The sequence below is a fragment of the Nipponia nippon genome, unplaced genomic scaffold (assembly GCF_047370975.1).
Source record: "Nipponia nippon isolate SJK-2023a ecotype South Korea unplaced genomic scaffold, ASM4737097v1 scaffold_2, whole genome shotgun sequence".
Classification (NCBI taxonomy): Eukaryota; Metazoa; Chordata; class Aves; order Pelecaniformes; family Threskiornithidae; genus Nipponia; species Nipponia nippon.
The window spans coordinates 30,447,277-30,459,742 of NW_028262336.1; the positions used below are offsets into that span (position 1 = coordinate 30,447,277).

Genomic DNA, 12,466 nt, shown 5'->3' on the forward strand with positions numbered 1-12,466 from the left:
TATTATCTTATATCCTGCTTATTAGAACATCCTCTTGTTTCGCCCTGAAAACCATGTTTTCCCTGGTAGACCTCATTCAGAGTGCAGTCTGAAAAGGTAATTTTCCCAGCTTGCACAGAAATGCACAGCACTGCTCAGACAGCAGCTCTCTCTATATATACCATACTGACTCCCCTACTGTCCTTCAGGTATAAGCTGATGGTCTTCACCGTTGAATACCTGTGTTCTGCCTGCCACGGTCTCATTCAGTCTAGAGAGGGGAACTTGCTGTGTTTGGTACATGAAATGAGCACTTACTGCTCGCTCCAAAGTTTTCCAAACAGGCATCTTCACGCTATCCCCTCATACCGGGGAGAAACCCTCCCCAGCTATCCTCACAGCCATCTCATTATTCTCCTTCAAACCCCTCTGCTGGTCACGATGGCTACAAGAAAACAACTGGACGATGATTAAGTTGCCATTATATTGTGACCTCTGCCCAGCATGCTGACCAGCACTGTCTTGTTTTTCTTTTGCACTCACCAGGTTTCATTCAATACAAAATTCTTCTATTTGCAGGAATTGTCCCAAAAGGGGCTCCAAATTTACCTGAGCGATGGTAGAAGCTGCTCTTGTGCTCGGTGCTTGACACTGCTCAATACCAGATTCTCTGGAAGCTTTTCCAGGTTTCTACATTACATTGCTATAATCAACTTCAAAATCAAAGTTCATTTGCTCAAATACATTAGTTTAAATCTGTATTTAATAATGTTTGTGCAAAACCAAGCATGTAGATAAGCCCTTCAGTACCTCGGTGTCAAGTGGTGTGATGAGCTTAAGGTGGTTGAGCTGAATATTCAGCTATTGCAGAAATGCAAGGTAGGAATTTAGGAACATGCTTCAAATGAGACTTTTATGAGATGATACTATACGAAGACAGATATATATGCTATGTGAATGCACAGTGAAATGAATGTGTGAAGTTGGAGCCCGAACTGAAATTTATTTTGATGATCCAGGCTACAGAAAAGCATTTCTTCCTTAGGTTCAGAGTTTCTGCATCATCTCTGTCCCTTCTTTTCTGAGAGTGCCAGAAATTTGGGGAAGAAATCATGGTTGTTTTATTTATGAGTTCAGTCTTATTTTTATATTAGCACAAAAAGATATTTACTAACCCATTTACAATTTTGAGAAATTATTCTCTGGTAATTAATTTACAACATCCAAAGCCCTTTGTAGTTTTAAAGTCTTCCAACTGGAAATAAAATCTTGAAATGTCAGTAAGTAATTTCATAGCAAAATTTCACATAACATGTACTTATGCTGAAGTATGAATGGTTTGATTATATTTGATAAACTGAGAGAACACCTTAAGACAAACATAAAGCTGACTAACAGTTCATGCAGAAAAAAGTAAACCAGAACATAAATAGCCCCTTGTTCAAAGCTTGTAAACTACCTCAAAATGACACTCCCACTTAGAAAAGACTTGTTGCTAACTTTCTTAAAGAACTGGAAAAAAGGAAAGAGCGACAATATTACCAATTATAAAGTGGTACCTAAAGTAAGACACATGAACTGTCATTTTTAGTCTCAAATCAAAGGTCTTTTTTGAAAAATCATGGTAATTCTCCATGTCTGTTTTTATAAAAAAAGAAGGAAAAATAAAAAAGTATGCAAGAAAACTGAACTTTCTCGGTTTCACTGCTTTAAAATTTAACCCTGCGTTGTACTCCTTTCATAAACTACAGACTTATACAAAAGAATGTATTTTTCACTGACCTAGAAATATTTTTATTGAATTGAACAGCTTTAAAGCTGTATTTTCTAAGATTCAATAAGTGAAAAATTGTATCATTTTCGTGGATAACTAGATTACTGTATACCAGAACACATACATAATTTGTTAGTAAAATGTATTAAGTACTTGCATTATAGGGCTGAAAAGGAAAATGTTTAAATTCGAGTCTTAGCATATCGGAACATGCAGATCTTGGTGCAATAAATCTTCAGCAAGCCTTCAGGAGACAAATAGTTTTGCTATTAGTTTTGTAACTAACGAAACCTGGTTTCTTTTATGTTTCTGTCTCGTGGGTAACTTCTGTGTCTTAAGTAGTGAGCTTCAGCTGAAGCTTTTGTTGCATTCATAAGGACATTCTTTGGCTTTCTAGTTTTATGAAGCCTGTGGGAACACAATAGCTGCGAGATCTCTACCTTCCTGTCAAATTTGGTTAAAATCAGCCAAGAGGTTCAAAGGATAATATGTACGCACACAGGGACATGTGCATGCACAGTAACACATACAAATCTTGTTTCTAGAGGAAGACTTGAGGATTTCCTTTAGGATAAAGGATGAAAATAAACAAACCTATGTGTCATGTTTTAAAATTTACTTGAAAAATACAAAGAATTAAAGTACAGGAATTGTCAGTTTTCCAGGGAGCTGTTATAGTTACGAAACTAAATGAAAAGATACGAATAAGAAAATTTATATGCAACTTCCTGAGCTAAGGGCAAAATTTGTAGAGTACTGTCTCCTTCCAGTGGGTAGAGATTATGTTCTCTGAAAGCAAAGACATGTGATGCTTTGGTTTTTTTTCACTCCTCTAAGATTCTTCAGTAGAGTAGGAAAACAAACACATTAAAACCAATTATGAAGAGATTGCATAAGATTTTTCATATCCTTCAAAGAAGAGTGTTCATACCCAAAAGAGCACATCCTGCCTTTTTGCAAGCTTCAGCTATTCCTGAAATGACACCCCGAGCCACTTCAACGTCAAGTTTGCCACAGGCAAAATAGTCAAGGAAGAAGAGGGGCTCCGCTCCTTGAGCCAAGATGTCATTGACACACATAGCAACCAGGTCCTGACCTATGGTGTCATGTCTCTTACACACTTGTGCAATCTGCAAAACACAGCGAGAGAACCCGTTGGTTAACTTTGAGAAACTGAAACACAAACAGAGAGTCTGCAGTGGAAGAAGGGGACCAAAATCATGCTGTTCCTCTTAGATGCTTTTTGAGGAGAACTTCAGTTATTGTGAGCTCTGTGAGCCTCTGCTAACATTTTATTTTAGGAATTGTTACTTTCTCAATTGGCAAGTGTAAAAGGCACTTTACGGAAGGAGACTGAACTGGAAAGGGCTTCATTGCAGCTTGCGTAAACACAATAGCAACCATATAATTAAATGTTTTTCCCCATGAGTAACCTTCTTGAGGGTGGAGATTATACCTTAATGAAATGGAGTCCCTGATTACGTACTGAATATTAAAAATGAGTTATTTTAAGCATCATTTCAAGTATGGCTATTTACATGCCAGAATTTAAGGTATATTTAATTCTTTTGCCTGAAGGAGGGCAATTTCATTTTTCATTCCCTTTTGAGAAATACAAATAGGTATTTTTAAAAGACAACTGATATTTTCTGTTAAAACATTAATGATGTGATTAAGCGTTTTCTCTTCTGTGCTATTTTCCTTCCTTTACGTGGATTTTCACATTACCTTCAGTTTTGTGCCAACACCATCAGTTCCAGATACCAAGATAGGATCTTCGTAACCAGCTGCTTTCAAATCAAAGAGGCCAGCAAAGCCTCCAAGTTCTGCATTGCAGCCTGCCAGCCAGAAAACAGGAAAAAAGAGTAAACTTTTACTTTCATGGGTTTCTCCAGGATCTCCAACACAAATTTGCTCTGGTATCTGTCAACACGACTTTGCTTTGTCACGAGGAAAGTTTTCTCTGACATTTAGAGCCTCTTCACAGAGGCACGGGAGCTCTTAAGTTTGCTTTGTCTTATTTCTTCGTTATTACCTAAGGCTAAAAATCCAAAACTTCGTGATTAAATATTCAATAATTACTGTGACTGATATATTTCCCCCTTGCACTTAGTATTTTTCTGAAAACCAGAAAAGGAATTGTGGTAACAGATTGAAGCCCACTGCTTTCTGGGAAAAGATGACAACTAGGCATTTTCCAACTGAAATTCTTTATCTCTTTGTTATTACTGCTAGTTAGAGTGTATTAAGACTCCTTGTTCCTAAGACTGGTTATGATAGGTAAGTATGGTAACCTTAAAACTAAAATTGGTTAAATCCTGAGAGTGAAACAAACATGAGTAGAAAATACTACGAATGCTACGAAGTGACTAGCTGTGCTAGTGTGTCTATATACAGTTTTCTCTCTATGTATATCTGACGCTGTCTGAAGGTTCTCAGTTAATTTGAAGTTAAAGGGTTATTATATACATGACTGATATTTTAAATCTATCAAACAAATCACAAGGACTTGCTAGAGCAAGATGTGTTTGAGTTCACAACAAAAAAAGGATGAATTGATTCTGTTTTAACCAGGCAAAAGATGCGTCTTCCATATCTATCTCAAGTAATAGATAGTATCTCTGAGGAATTCTACATCTCATACACCTTTCTAGACATTTATCTAGAAAGACTGTATAGTTCACTGTGCAAGAAATAATAATCCATGTCATCAAAAATAGCACTAAATGGTAGGATTTTTGCTTGCATTTAATCTTTTAGAGTGCTGAACTGTGTTCTCTAGCATCCTTAACACACATGACATTCAGGAGATATTGTTTAGAGTCATTCTGAAAAGATCTGTAAATTTAACTAAGGACATTTTTAAAAAATCACAGGCATTTGCTTACCACAGATATTTCTTGTGTAATCTAGAAACATGCAGAACACATAAATACGAGCTTTTGGATCAAGATCAAGATCAAATGATAAGCCTCATTGCCATGAACTGACCGAAATGGGAACGGAAGGTACAAGTCTTACCTGACCTTGATGTGGCTGCAGCTAGGGGTTTAATTTTCTGAACCAAAGTATTCCCTGCTGCGATGTCTACCCCACTGTTTTTGTATGTCAGGCCTCTGAAAGATTGTTAAAAACATGTTATGGCAATTGATTACTAAATGCACAAACACAAATTTTAAAATAATATTTACTTCTTTACATCATTGCATCACTAAGGATTAACCATTCAGAATCCTATTCTGCTGCCAAGTACAACTATTTTTCCACTTGTACAGTAACTTTGCTCATATAAAATGATTTCTAAGATTTGCAGTATTCATTTCAGGCAGGCTCAATGGCTCAAAGGTTAATCTTTTTGCTGTTTGGCACCTGTCCTCACACATATACCTGAAGATAGGGAGTATTACACCAAAGAAACAGAACTTCATGGATTTGCACCACAGGGAGTTTGCCATAAGCAGTATTCAAATAGTTCCAGATATCTTGAAGACAGCATCAGAGCATCAGCATCACACGCTATCCAGTCAAATACCAAGATAAAAACCAGTCAAAAAAGAAAATCCAACAACAAGGTAAAATAGGTGGAATAACGGATCTGATTTTGCTAGGTTTGAATACCTGGTCTGGATACTGAGGCATCAGTAGTATAGTTCCTATGCTCAAAACAAAACGTATACAAAAACGCACTGCCAAATCAGACTACCTCAGCACCGTGCAGGATCAAGCTCAAGGTAGCTTTTCAAAACTGAAGTATCACACGAATCAATAGTCCTCTGTGATACTTTGAGAGCTTTACAACTGTAGCTTAAAGGTTGCCTCTCCTTATCATCTGGAATGATAACACCACAAAACCAGTCACACTTCTTTTTTACTTAAATGGGCTTTCTATTAAAGTAAATCTTTTTAAGTTTATTTAAAAAGAACTAAGTTCCTAAGGTCCATTTTAGCAATCTAGAAAGAAATGTCCATAAGCTCTGGGTTTTTCTTTTACATACAGCCATACAATACAGAAAATACCCTTAGTACAAACTGGTGTATGTCACTTGTCTGTACATATGACTGACTAGAGACATTAAGTATCATATCATATTTACAGAGGGACCTTTTCATTTTGGAGGTAGTGAGTTTAATGACTTTTAATTACTAGTTGTACCAAACATCTCTCACTCCAGTTAAGCAATTGTTACTTCTACGCTGTCAGTGGCATGAATCAGGCTACCTGGTGCACCTCTATTTTAGGTTCACACCTCTTTTAGCTCTCCTACTGATGTGATTCGGTATTAAGTTTAAATTCTAAGAGTGAAACACACTATTAATTAACAAGGACACGTACAACAAAACAACTGGCCGAAGAGCTGCGGTACCAGGAAAATACAAAGATATCTGCACTCACATTATATCACTGCTGAAAAATTTGCAAGAGGAAAATAATTATAAGAAGCAGCTGTTCAGCCTGTGAATAAGAGTCAAGGAAATATCAGCCTGCAATAACATGAGACCAGTCATGCCCTTTCAGTCCGAACGTGATGAATACTCAACATATTTTCACCTTATTTTTAAAAGCATGGTATCTACTTTGACTCTTTAAAAGGAGACTATTGTTCTAAAATATTTTTTATTAAATAAATATTCTGGATATTTTCACAAAGTGAAACACATAGGACTTAATCCTGCAAAGCTGCCAAGAGGAGGTGCATCCCCAACTTTACTGAGCCAACCATCACCCTTCCTTAACTGTGTGTGTGCAACACAGAGTCCAAAGTGAAGGGTGCCTGACTGACCTTCCAATTTTAGGGTGTCTGAGCAAAAGCTGGTGCAGAGTCAAGGTCGGTGAAACAGGGGCTGATTGTAAACAGTTCTCAGGAGTCTCCTTCACAAGCTAGGGATCCTCCCAGCATACGGGCACTCCAGTCAAGAAACGTGCTGGCCATGGCCCATGAACTCAGTGATTTAGAGAACTGTTCATTAAAGTACCTTCTTTTCTTGCCTCACACAATGACTTGATTTTTTTCTACTGCAATACAAATACCAATTACATGTTTTCACATAAATTTCTCAAAAGCTGCACAGTAGTTGAGAGAGAAAGAAGACTAGATACAAATGCCCTTGTTCATTTAGTAAGTTTATTGATCATAATTTTACAATCTACTAATTGGTATACACTCTCAGCAAAAATGAAACTCTTACTAATATGCTTCAAAATACTACAAAAAAAACTATTATCAAAAGTTATCTTTTGAGCTAACTGGAAACCAGGCAGGCAGATATGCTTCATATTAGGTAAAAATGAGTCTAAAAACCTGCAAGAAGCTCTCAACATTAGAGAGACAGTAGGACACACTGCTTTAAAAAAAAAACTGTACCCACAACATCTCCAGATTGTTAAACCGAATACTGTGAAAATAAAAGGAATAATAATAAAAAGGAGGGATAAATTCTACCCACGTTGTTAGCCAGCTATTCCATTAAAATGCATATCCCAACAAGGCAGGTGTTTCAGGACCATTTTAACCATTTCTAAAGACTCTAAAATGAACCAACAAAATAGCTCAAACTTTGTTCATACATACGTTTAATTATATTAATATTAGACTTATGGACAACACAAATCTAGAGCAAAAGCTATGGTTTAGAGCCTAAGAACGAGAAGTTCACCTTCCCTAAAACAGACAAAACAAAGACAGCAACACCACAAGTTACTCCTGTGTGCTGGTCACTGTAGTTTAACGCAGACTTGGGAGAATAAGAACATGGATGAGAGAGCCGTCAAAAAGCCTGCTCCTTCCTTGGCTGGTCTTACTTAGATTGCTCACAGGGATGCTAGTTAAAACTTGTCTAGAGTTATTCATAACATCAACAACAGTTTATTAATGTAAACTAGTGATGTATTTAAGTCCCTTTTATACCAGTTATTTCTATTTCAAGTATTTCAAATATCTACCTGGATTGTCTCAGGAAAGCTATAGCCCGATAACCAATGTCCCTTCTATAAATGGCACCCTTGAAGTGTATGGCTGCTACTCCCTTGTTGGCTTCTTGCAGTGCTGTCATCAGATCCTCTTTAATAGCAGTTACTGTAAGGACTCTTCCACCACTAGTCACCACTTTGCCATCCTTTAGGGATGTGCCTGCGTGGAACACCTCCAATCCTAGTTGCTTAGCCTTAGAAAGTCCTGTGATTGTTGTTCAATAAAAGAAATGCAGAAAAAACAGTTGATTAGAACATTCTCTATTAAATTACACATTAATATCTATTCAGCACTTATTGACTGTGTCTAGAAACCACAATCAAACTCAGTGTGATCATGCTGGGAAATAGGAATAAATTTGTATAAACTACATTTTGAGGAGAGACAAGTCTGCTACTTTTAAGCTCAGAGACACAGAAAGAGGTATTTTACTAAAATATCTGCATGCAACATTTAATTCAAGCTGGATTTTATACTTCACTGACATAGAGACCACAAAACTTATCAGCATGAACATTATATAAGAAGCAGTGATCAGCCCAGAACTACTTTACTGTAACACACATTAAAGAAATGCAACAGAACTTAACAATATAGTGCGGAAATTTCAAAATGCTATGGGTGCGTTACCAATAAACTTGGATTGCGTGAAAATTCAGTCGTCTCTTGCTGACCCATAACCACAAGATCTAAAGTTTCTATGAATCTGAGTTACACTGATTCACCTTCATCTGGCAAAAGAGAGAACGGAGAGAGGGCAGGAGAGGAATCAGACTTCTGCAGTTTCTCCTGCTATGTTTACCTGTTATTTCCAAACCCTTGGGATATGTTCCTGGATACCCTTCACTAGCCATGACCACCGTCACAGCTGCACTGTCTTCAAACCAAACTGGCATGGAACTAGACAACTTTTTATTGATAACCGCTTGCATAACTTCATACAAATCACTTTTCAACAGTGGAAGAATTACCTACAAAAATACAGATTAGCAAATTAAAGAAAACATTTTCTTCACTGAGCTTTTAAAAATACCAATGCAACTGTGAAAATAACATTAAGTAAGTATGTTCATATACTGTATTTTCACACATATATACATACTGTGCATAATCTATGTACCTTTAAAAATATTCTTCCTTGAAGATAATTTCTATAGGTGAAAGAACTACTACATACAGAGGGGAAAAAGCAGAGGCCAAAGAAACCTATTTGTTCTGAAGAATGGAAATTAAGGGTTTTGTTCCACTTGTCAACAGGGAGTGGGGGAAAGAAGTGTTCACTTCTTCAATAAAGTAAAAAAAAAAAAAATAATCCAACTCCATTCCAGAAAAGATACGAAAGTGCTGAGTTTCACTCAAGCTTACCCTTGTAAAGCCCATATTTGAGTACAACCTGCTGAAATCTTCTCTGGAATGGAGCAATTTCATAACAGACCTTCTGTCTTGAATAAACAAACCAAATGTTTTAAATCTCAGTGCAATTAGCTAATTATTCAGCTGAAAGTTAGTTAAGAATAATGGTAGATGGTAATAGACTTTCTCCTCCCATAGCGGCAAACTGTATCCACCTACAAAATAACTCACCTGACATTCTGGGTCACCAAATCTGCAGTTAAACTCTAGAACTTTAGGTCCATCGTTGGTAAGCATTAATCCAGCATAAAGCACGCCTGGAATAAAAAATTATATAACAAGCTATCTAAGCAGCTGCATAGGTCATTTGTTTTGAACCTATTCATAAGTGTTAAAAAGGATGCCACCTGTGTTAATTTAAAGGTAGGATGTTAACACTTCAGAAATGTTAAAAATGTATCAGGCAGAAATAGTTTTGGTTACAATTCTGCATCTTATTTTCAAATGTTGTCCTTTCTGTTCCTCCTTACTTTATGATTATCCACCATTAATGAAATGATATCCATTCATTTCAATGGACTCTAAATCAAGCCACTGATACCAAACCCAGTTTCCAAATAGGTCAAAGTTATCTTCCTTAATTTATTTACAGTGTGAGTTAGACCTATAAAGAGGACAAAGTAAAAAAACCTGTCTTTCTCCTTATGCTTAAAACCCCCAAACTTCTGTACATACCAAAATAGGGGACACCTTCTTTCCTCATGCCGTCAACAGTTTTCTGAAGAACAGTATCTCTTATTTTCTGCAGTAATTGTTTAGAAATCTAATAAAACACAAGTAGAAAACAGTGTTTGTAAAAAGGGAGCACATGATTTTTCCTACTGTGATGGCTAGCGTTTTTAAAAGCCAAGCACAACACTTGGATGATCTCTTGCTCACTCCAAAATGTTTCATACAACAGAAAGCTAATATTTTTTTCTCTCTCCACAGACAACATACCACAGCATTAAAACACCTGTCTGCATTTCTTCAGACACTTTTCCATGCTTAGATCTACACGTGCAAGCAATCCCACTGGCTTCACTGGAACAAACCATTTCCACAGACATACTGGCATTTAGATAAGGCCTCCGAAAGACAAATCACAGCTGGGAAGTATAGTGATCAATGATCAAATTTTATTCGGTGAACAAGATTAATAGCTTTCTGTATGAAAAAAAAACTATAGCTTTTTTGAACTTGAAAAAGAAAAATCTCTGGCCATGACATAGGTGAATAGAAAGCAAAGTCAGTCCTTTTGCAAATAGTCACTTGCCAAACAGAAACCAAACTACCTTGAGGTACAGCAAGTGAACTAAGCTCATCATTAGCTTAGTTTGGCACAAGATAAAAATGTGGTTTTAAGCACTTAGTTTTAACAATCAGTATTTCATAACACTTAAAAACCAAATCAAAATACAAGGTTGCAGAAATAACATTTCCACTTTTATAATTAAAAGTAATTCAGTAGAAATATCCTCCTCTTTAGAGAAACAAATTTAAGTTACGGACTCTACTTGACTATGTCTGTTTTAGGCAACTCTTTCCATCCGCACGAGCCCACTCTCTTGTTCATCATGATGGAACTAAAAATTCACACATGCTTTCAGTACTAGAACTGTAGCACAGCTTTAGTGAAACATCTCCTTGTCCATACATTTTTACCTGAGGTGCTGGGGAGTAAGCTCCCATCCCTCCAGTGTTAGGGCCTTCATCTCCATCCATTAATCGCTTGTGGTCCTGGGCTGGAGGCATGGGAGCAATTGTGACGCCATCAGTGAAACATAAGCACTAGAAAACCAGGAGAATAATTAAAACTCCAGTGTATGATTAAAAATAAAGTGCAAAAAGTGCAAATATATTTGATTTTCAGTGTTGCAAATGGATATTTAAGGGTATAAATTCTGTCTCCCTGATAAAACAAACTACAGTATTCTAAACATTTCCCTTTTCCCTCAGGAAGCAGTGCCTCAGTTTATATGACCTTCCTACAGAAATTAACTTTCATATAACATACAAAAATTACAACATAACATCAGTAGTTGTACTGAAAAGAAATACTCAAAAAGTTAAAAAAAATTCAAAATACTCCACGAGGGAAGTTACTTCTTCCCTCCCCCTTCCTCCCCCCTGCCCCGGAAGGAAGGCATCACATTCCTTTCAAGATTTCCTTTTCCTTGTTGATAAAACTATTTACTTTTGAATTATTTATAAATTACTTATACAGCAGATGCTTTAATCCTCAATGTCTTCATAATAACAATCCTGTTGGCATCTTCTTTAACTGGAGGATGATGTTCACTGTCTGGACTACTGCTAGCAGTACTCATAAAAGCATTTTATAATGCTAATTAAAAAACAAGCAAGGATTCCCCGACGAAACCCGAAAATGACAGAATATTAATATATTAAAAACTACAGTCATTTGCAGAAGGTGAACTATTTTGACAGGCAAGGCAATCAGTATTTTTTCTTCATTGTTGTCAGTCATCATAGAAAAAAAACCTTTCAACAGCACATTTATAGTATTGTGTTATATTACAGTAAATCTGATAGTATTCTAAGGACTAATTAAGAGCATTACATATTTTCCACCAGAGAATGAAGATCTGGATAACTCCTTAGTTCCTAAAAAGGTCAAGCCAACCAGGAAAGAATAAGGATGACCAATATCTGCCCATCTAATTTCTTCATATTGGGCAGGAAACTAGACTATGCAAAGACTGACAACAGTTGGAGATGATCGCTTACTTCATAAATACCACAGCCTCCAAGATGAGTGTTCACAACACCCAGCATAAGTCAATTCCAGCTCCAGGACTCGGGAACCTGAGCTGGTACTTGGCTGTTGTACTTTGTGTGATGCAAGTGTCAAGTTCCCCTGTCACCTCAAAACCTAGGCTCTAATTCTCCTTTTCTCCTTCACACTCTGCTAATTAAATCAGATATACTTTTTTAAACAAAGGAGCTGAATCAGCTTAAAATGAAGGAAATGTTCTCTCTACATCTGCAGAGTAAATCAACACTGTCAAATCATTCAACAGCCTTTGGTTCCAGATCCTTCGTCCCCGGGTGCACTTCCACATTGCAGTCTCTCTGGCAATGAAACTGGTTAAAGAGGATCCTGCCTGCACCTGTCTTGAGATGATTGTTCCCTTGCTCCAAAGGAGTTTACTGCTCCCTCATGATGCAGGTCAACATATTCCCTTCATCAGCAAAGCTGATTAAAGAAAGTCTCTGTCCTCCCTTATTCCCAGCTGCTCCTTGCCTTGCTCTGTACTTCACCATCCTGTTACTTGTGCTGATTCAAACAGCACTGGGCTCTAAATCAGAATACAGAAAACTTGCAAGG

General features: G+C 36.9%; 1 protein-coding gene across 1 annotated transcript in view; it reads right to left on the reverse strand.

Moving 5' to 3' along the window:
• The window catches only part of GART (phosphoribosylglycinamide formyltransferase, phosphoribosylglycinamide synthetase, phosphoribosylaminoimidazole synthetase), a 40,563-nt gene that overhangs the window by 11,518 nt on the left and 16,579 nt on the right, over positions 1-12,466 (reverse strand). Inside the window, exons 7-14 of the mRNA XM_087758770.1 lie at positions 10,780-10,905; positions 9,811-9,898; positions 9,307-9,392; positions 8,525-8,693; positions 7,695-7,926; positions 4,775-4,869; positions 3,482-3,591; positions 2,685-2,883 (exon numbers count right to left, since the gene is read on the reverse strand). Coding sequence (XP_087614896.1) covers positions 2,685-2,883; positions 3,482-3,591; positions 4,775-4,869; positions 7,695-7,926; positions 8,525-8,693; positions 9,307-9,392; positions 9,811-9,898; positions 10,780-10,905 — 1,105 coding nt within the window. The remainder of the gene's footprint in view (positions 1-2,684; positions 2,884-3,481; positions 3,592-4,774; positions 4,870-7,694; positions 7,927-8,524; positions 8,694-9,306; positions 9,393-9,810; positions 9,899-10,779; positions 10,906-12,466) is intronic.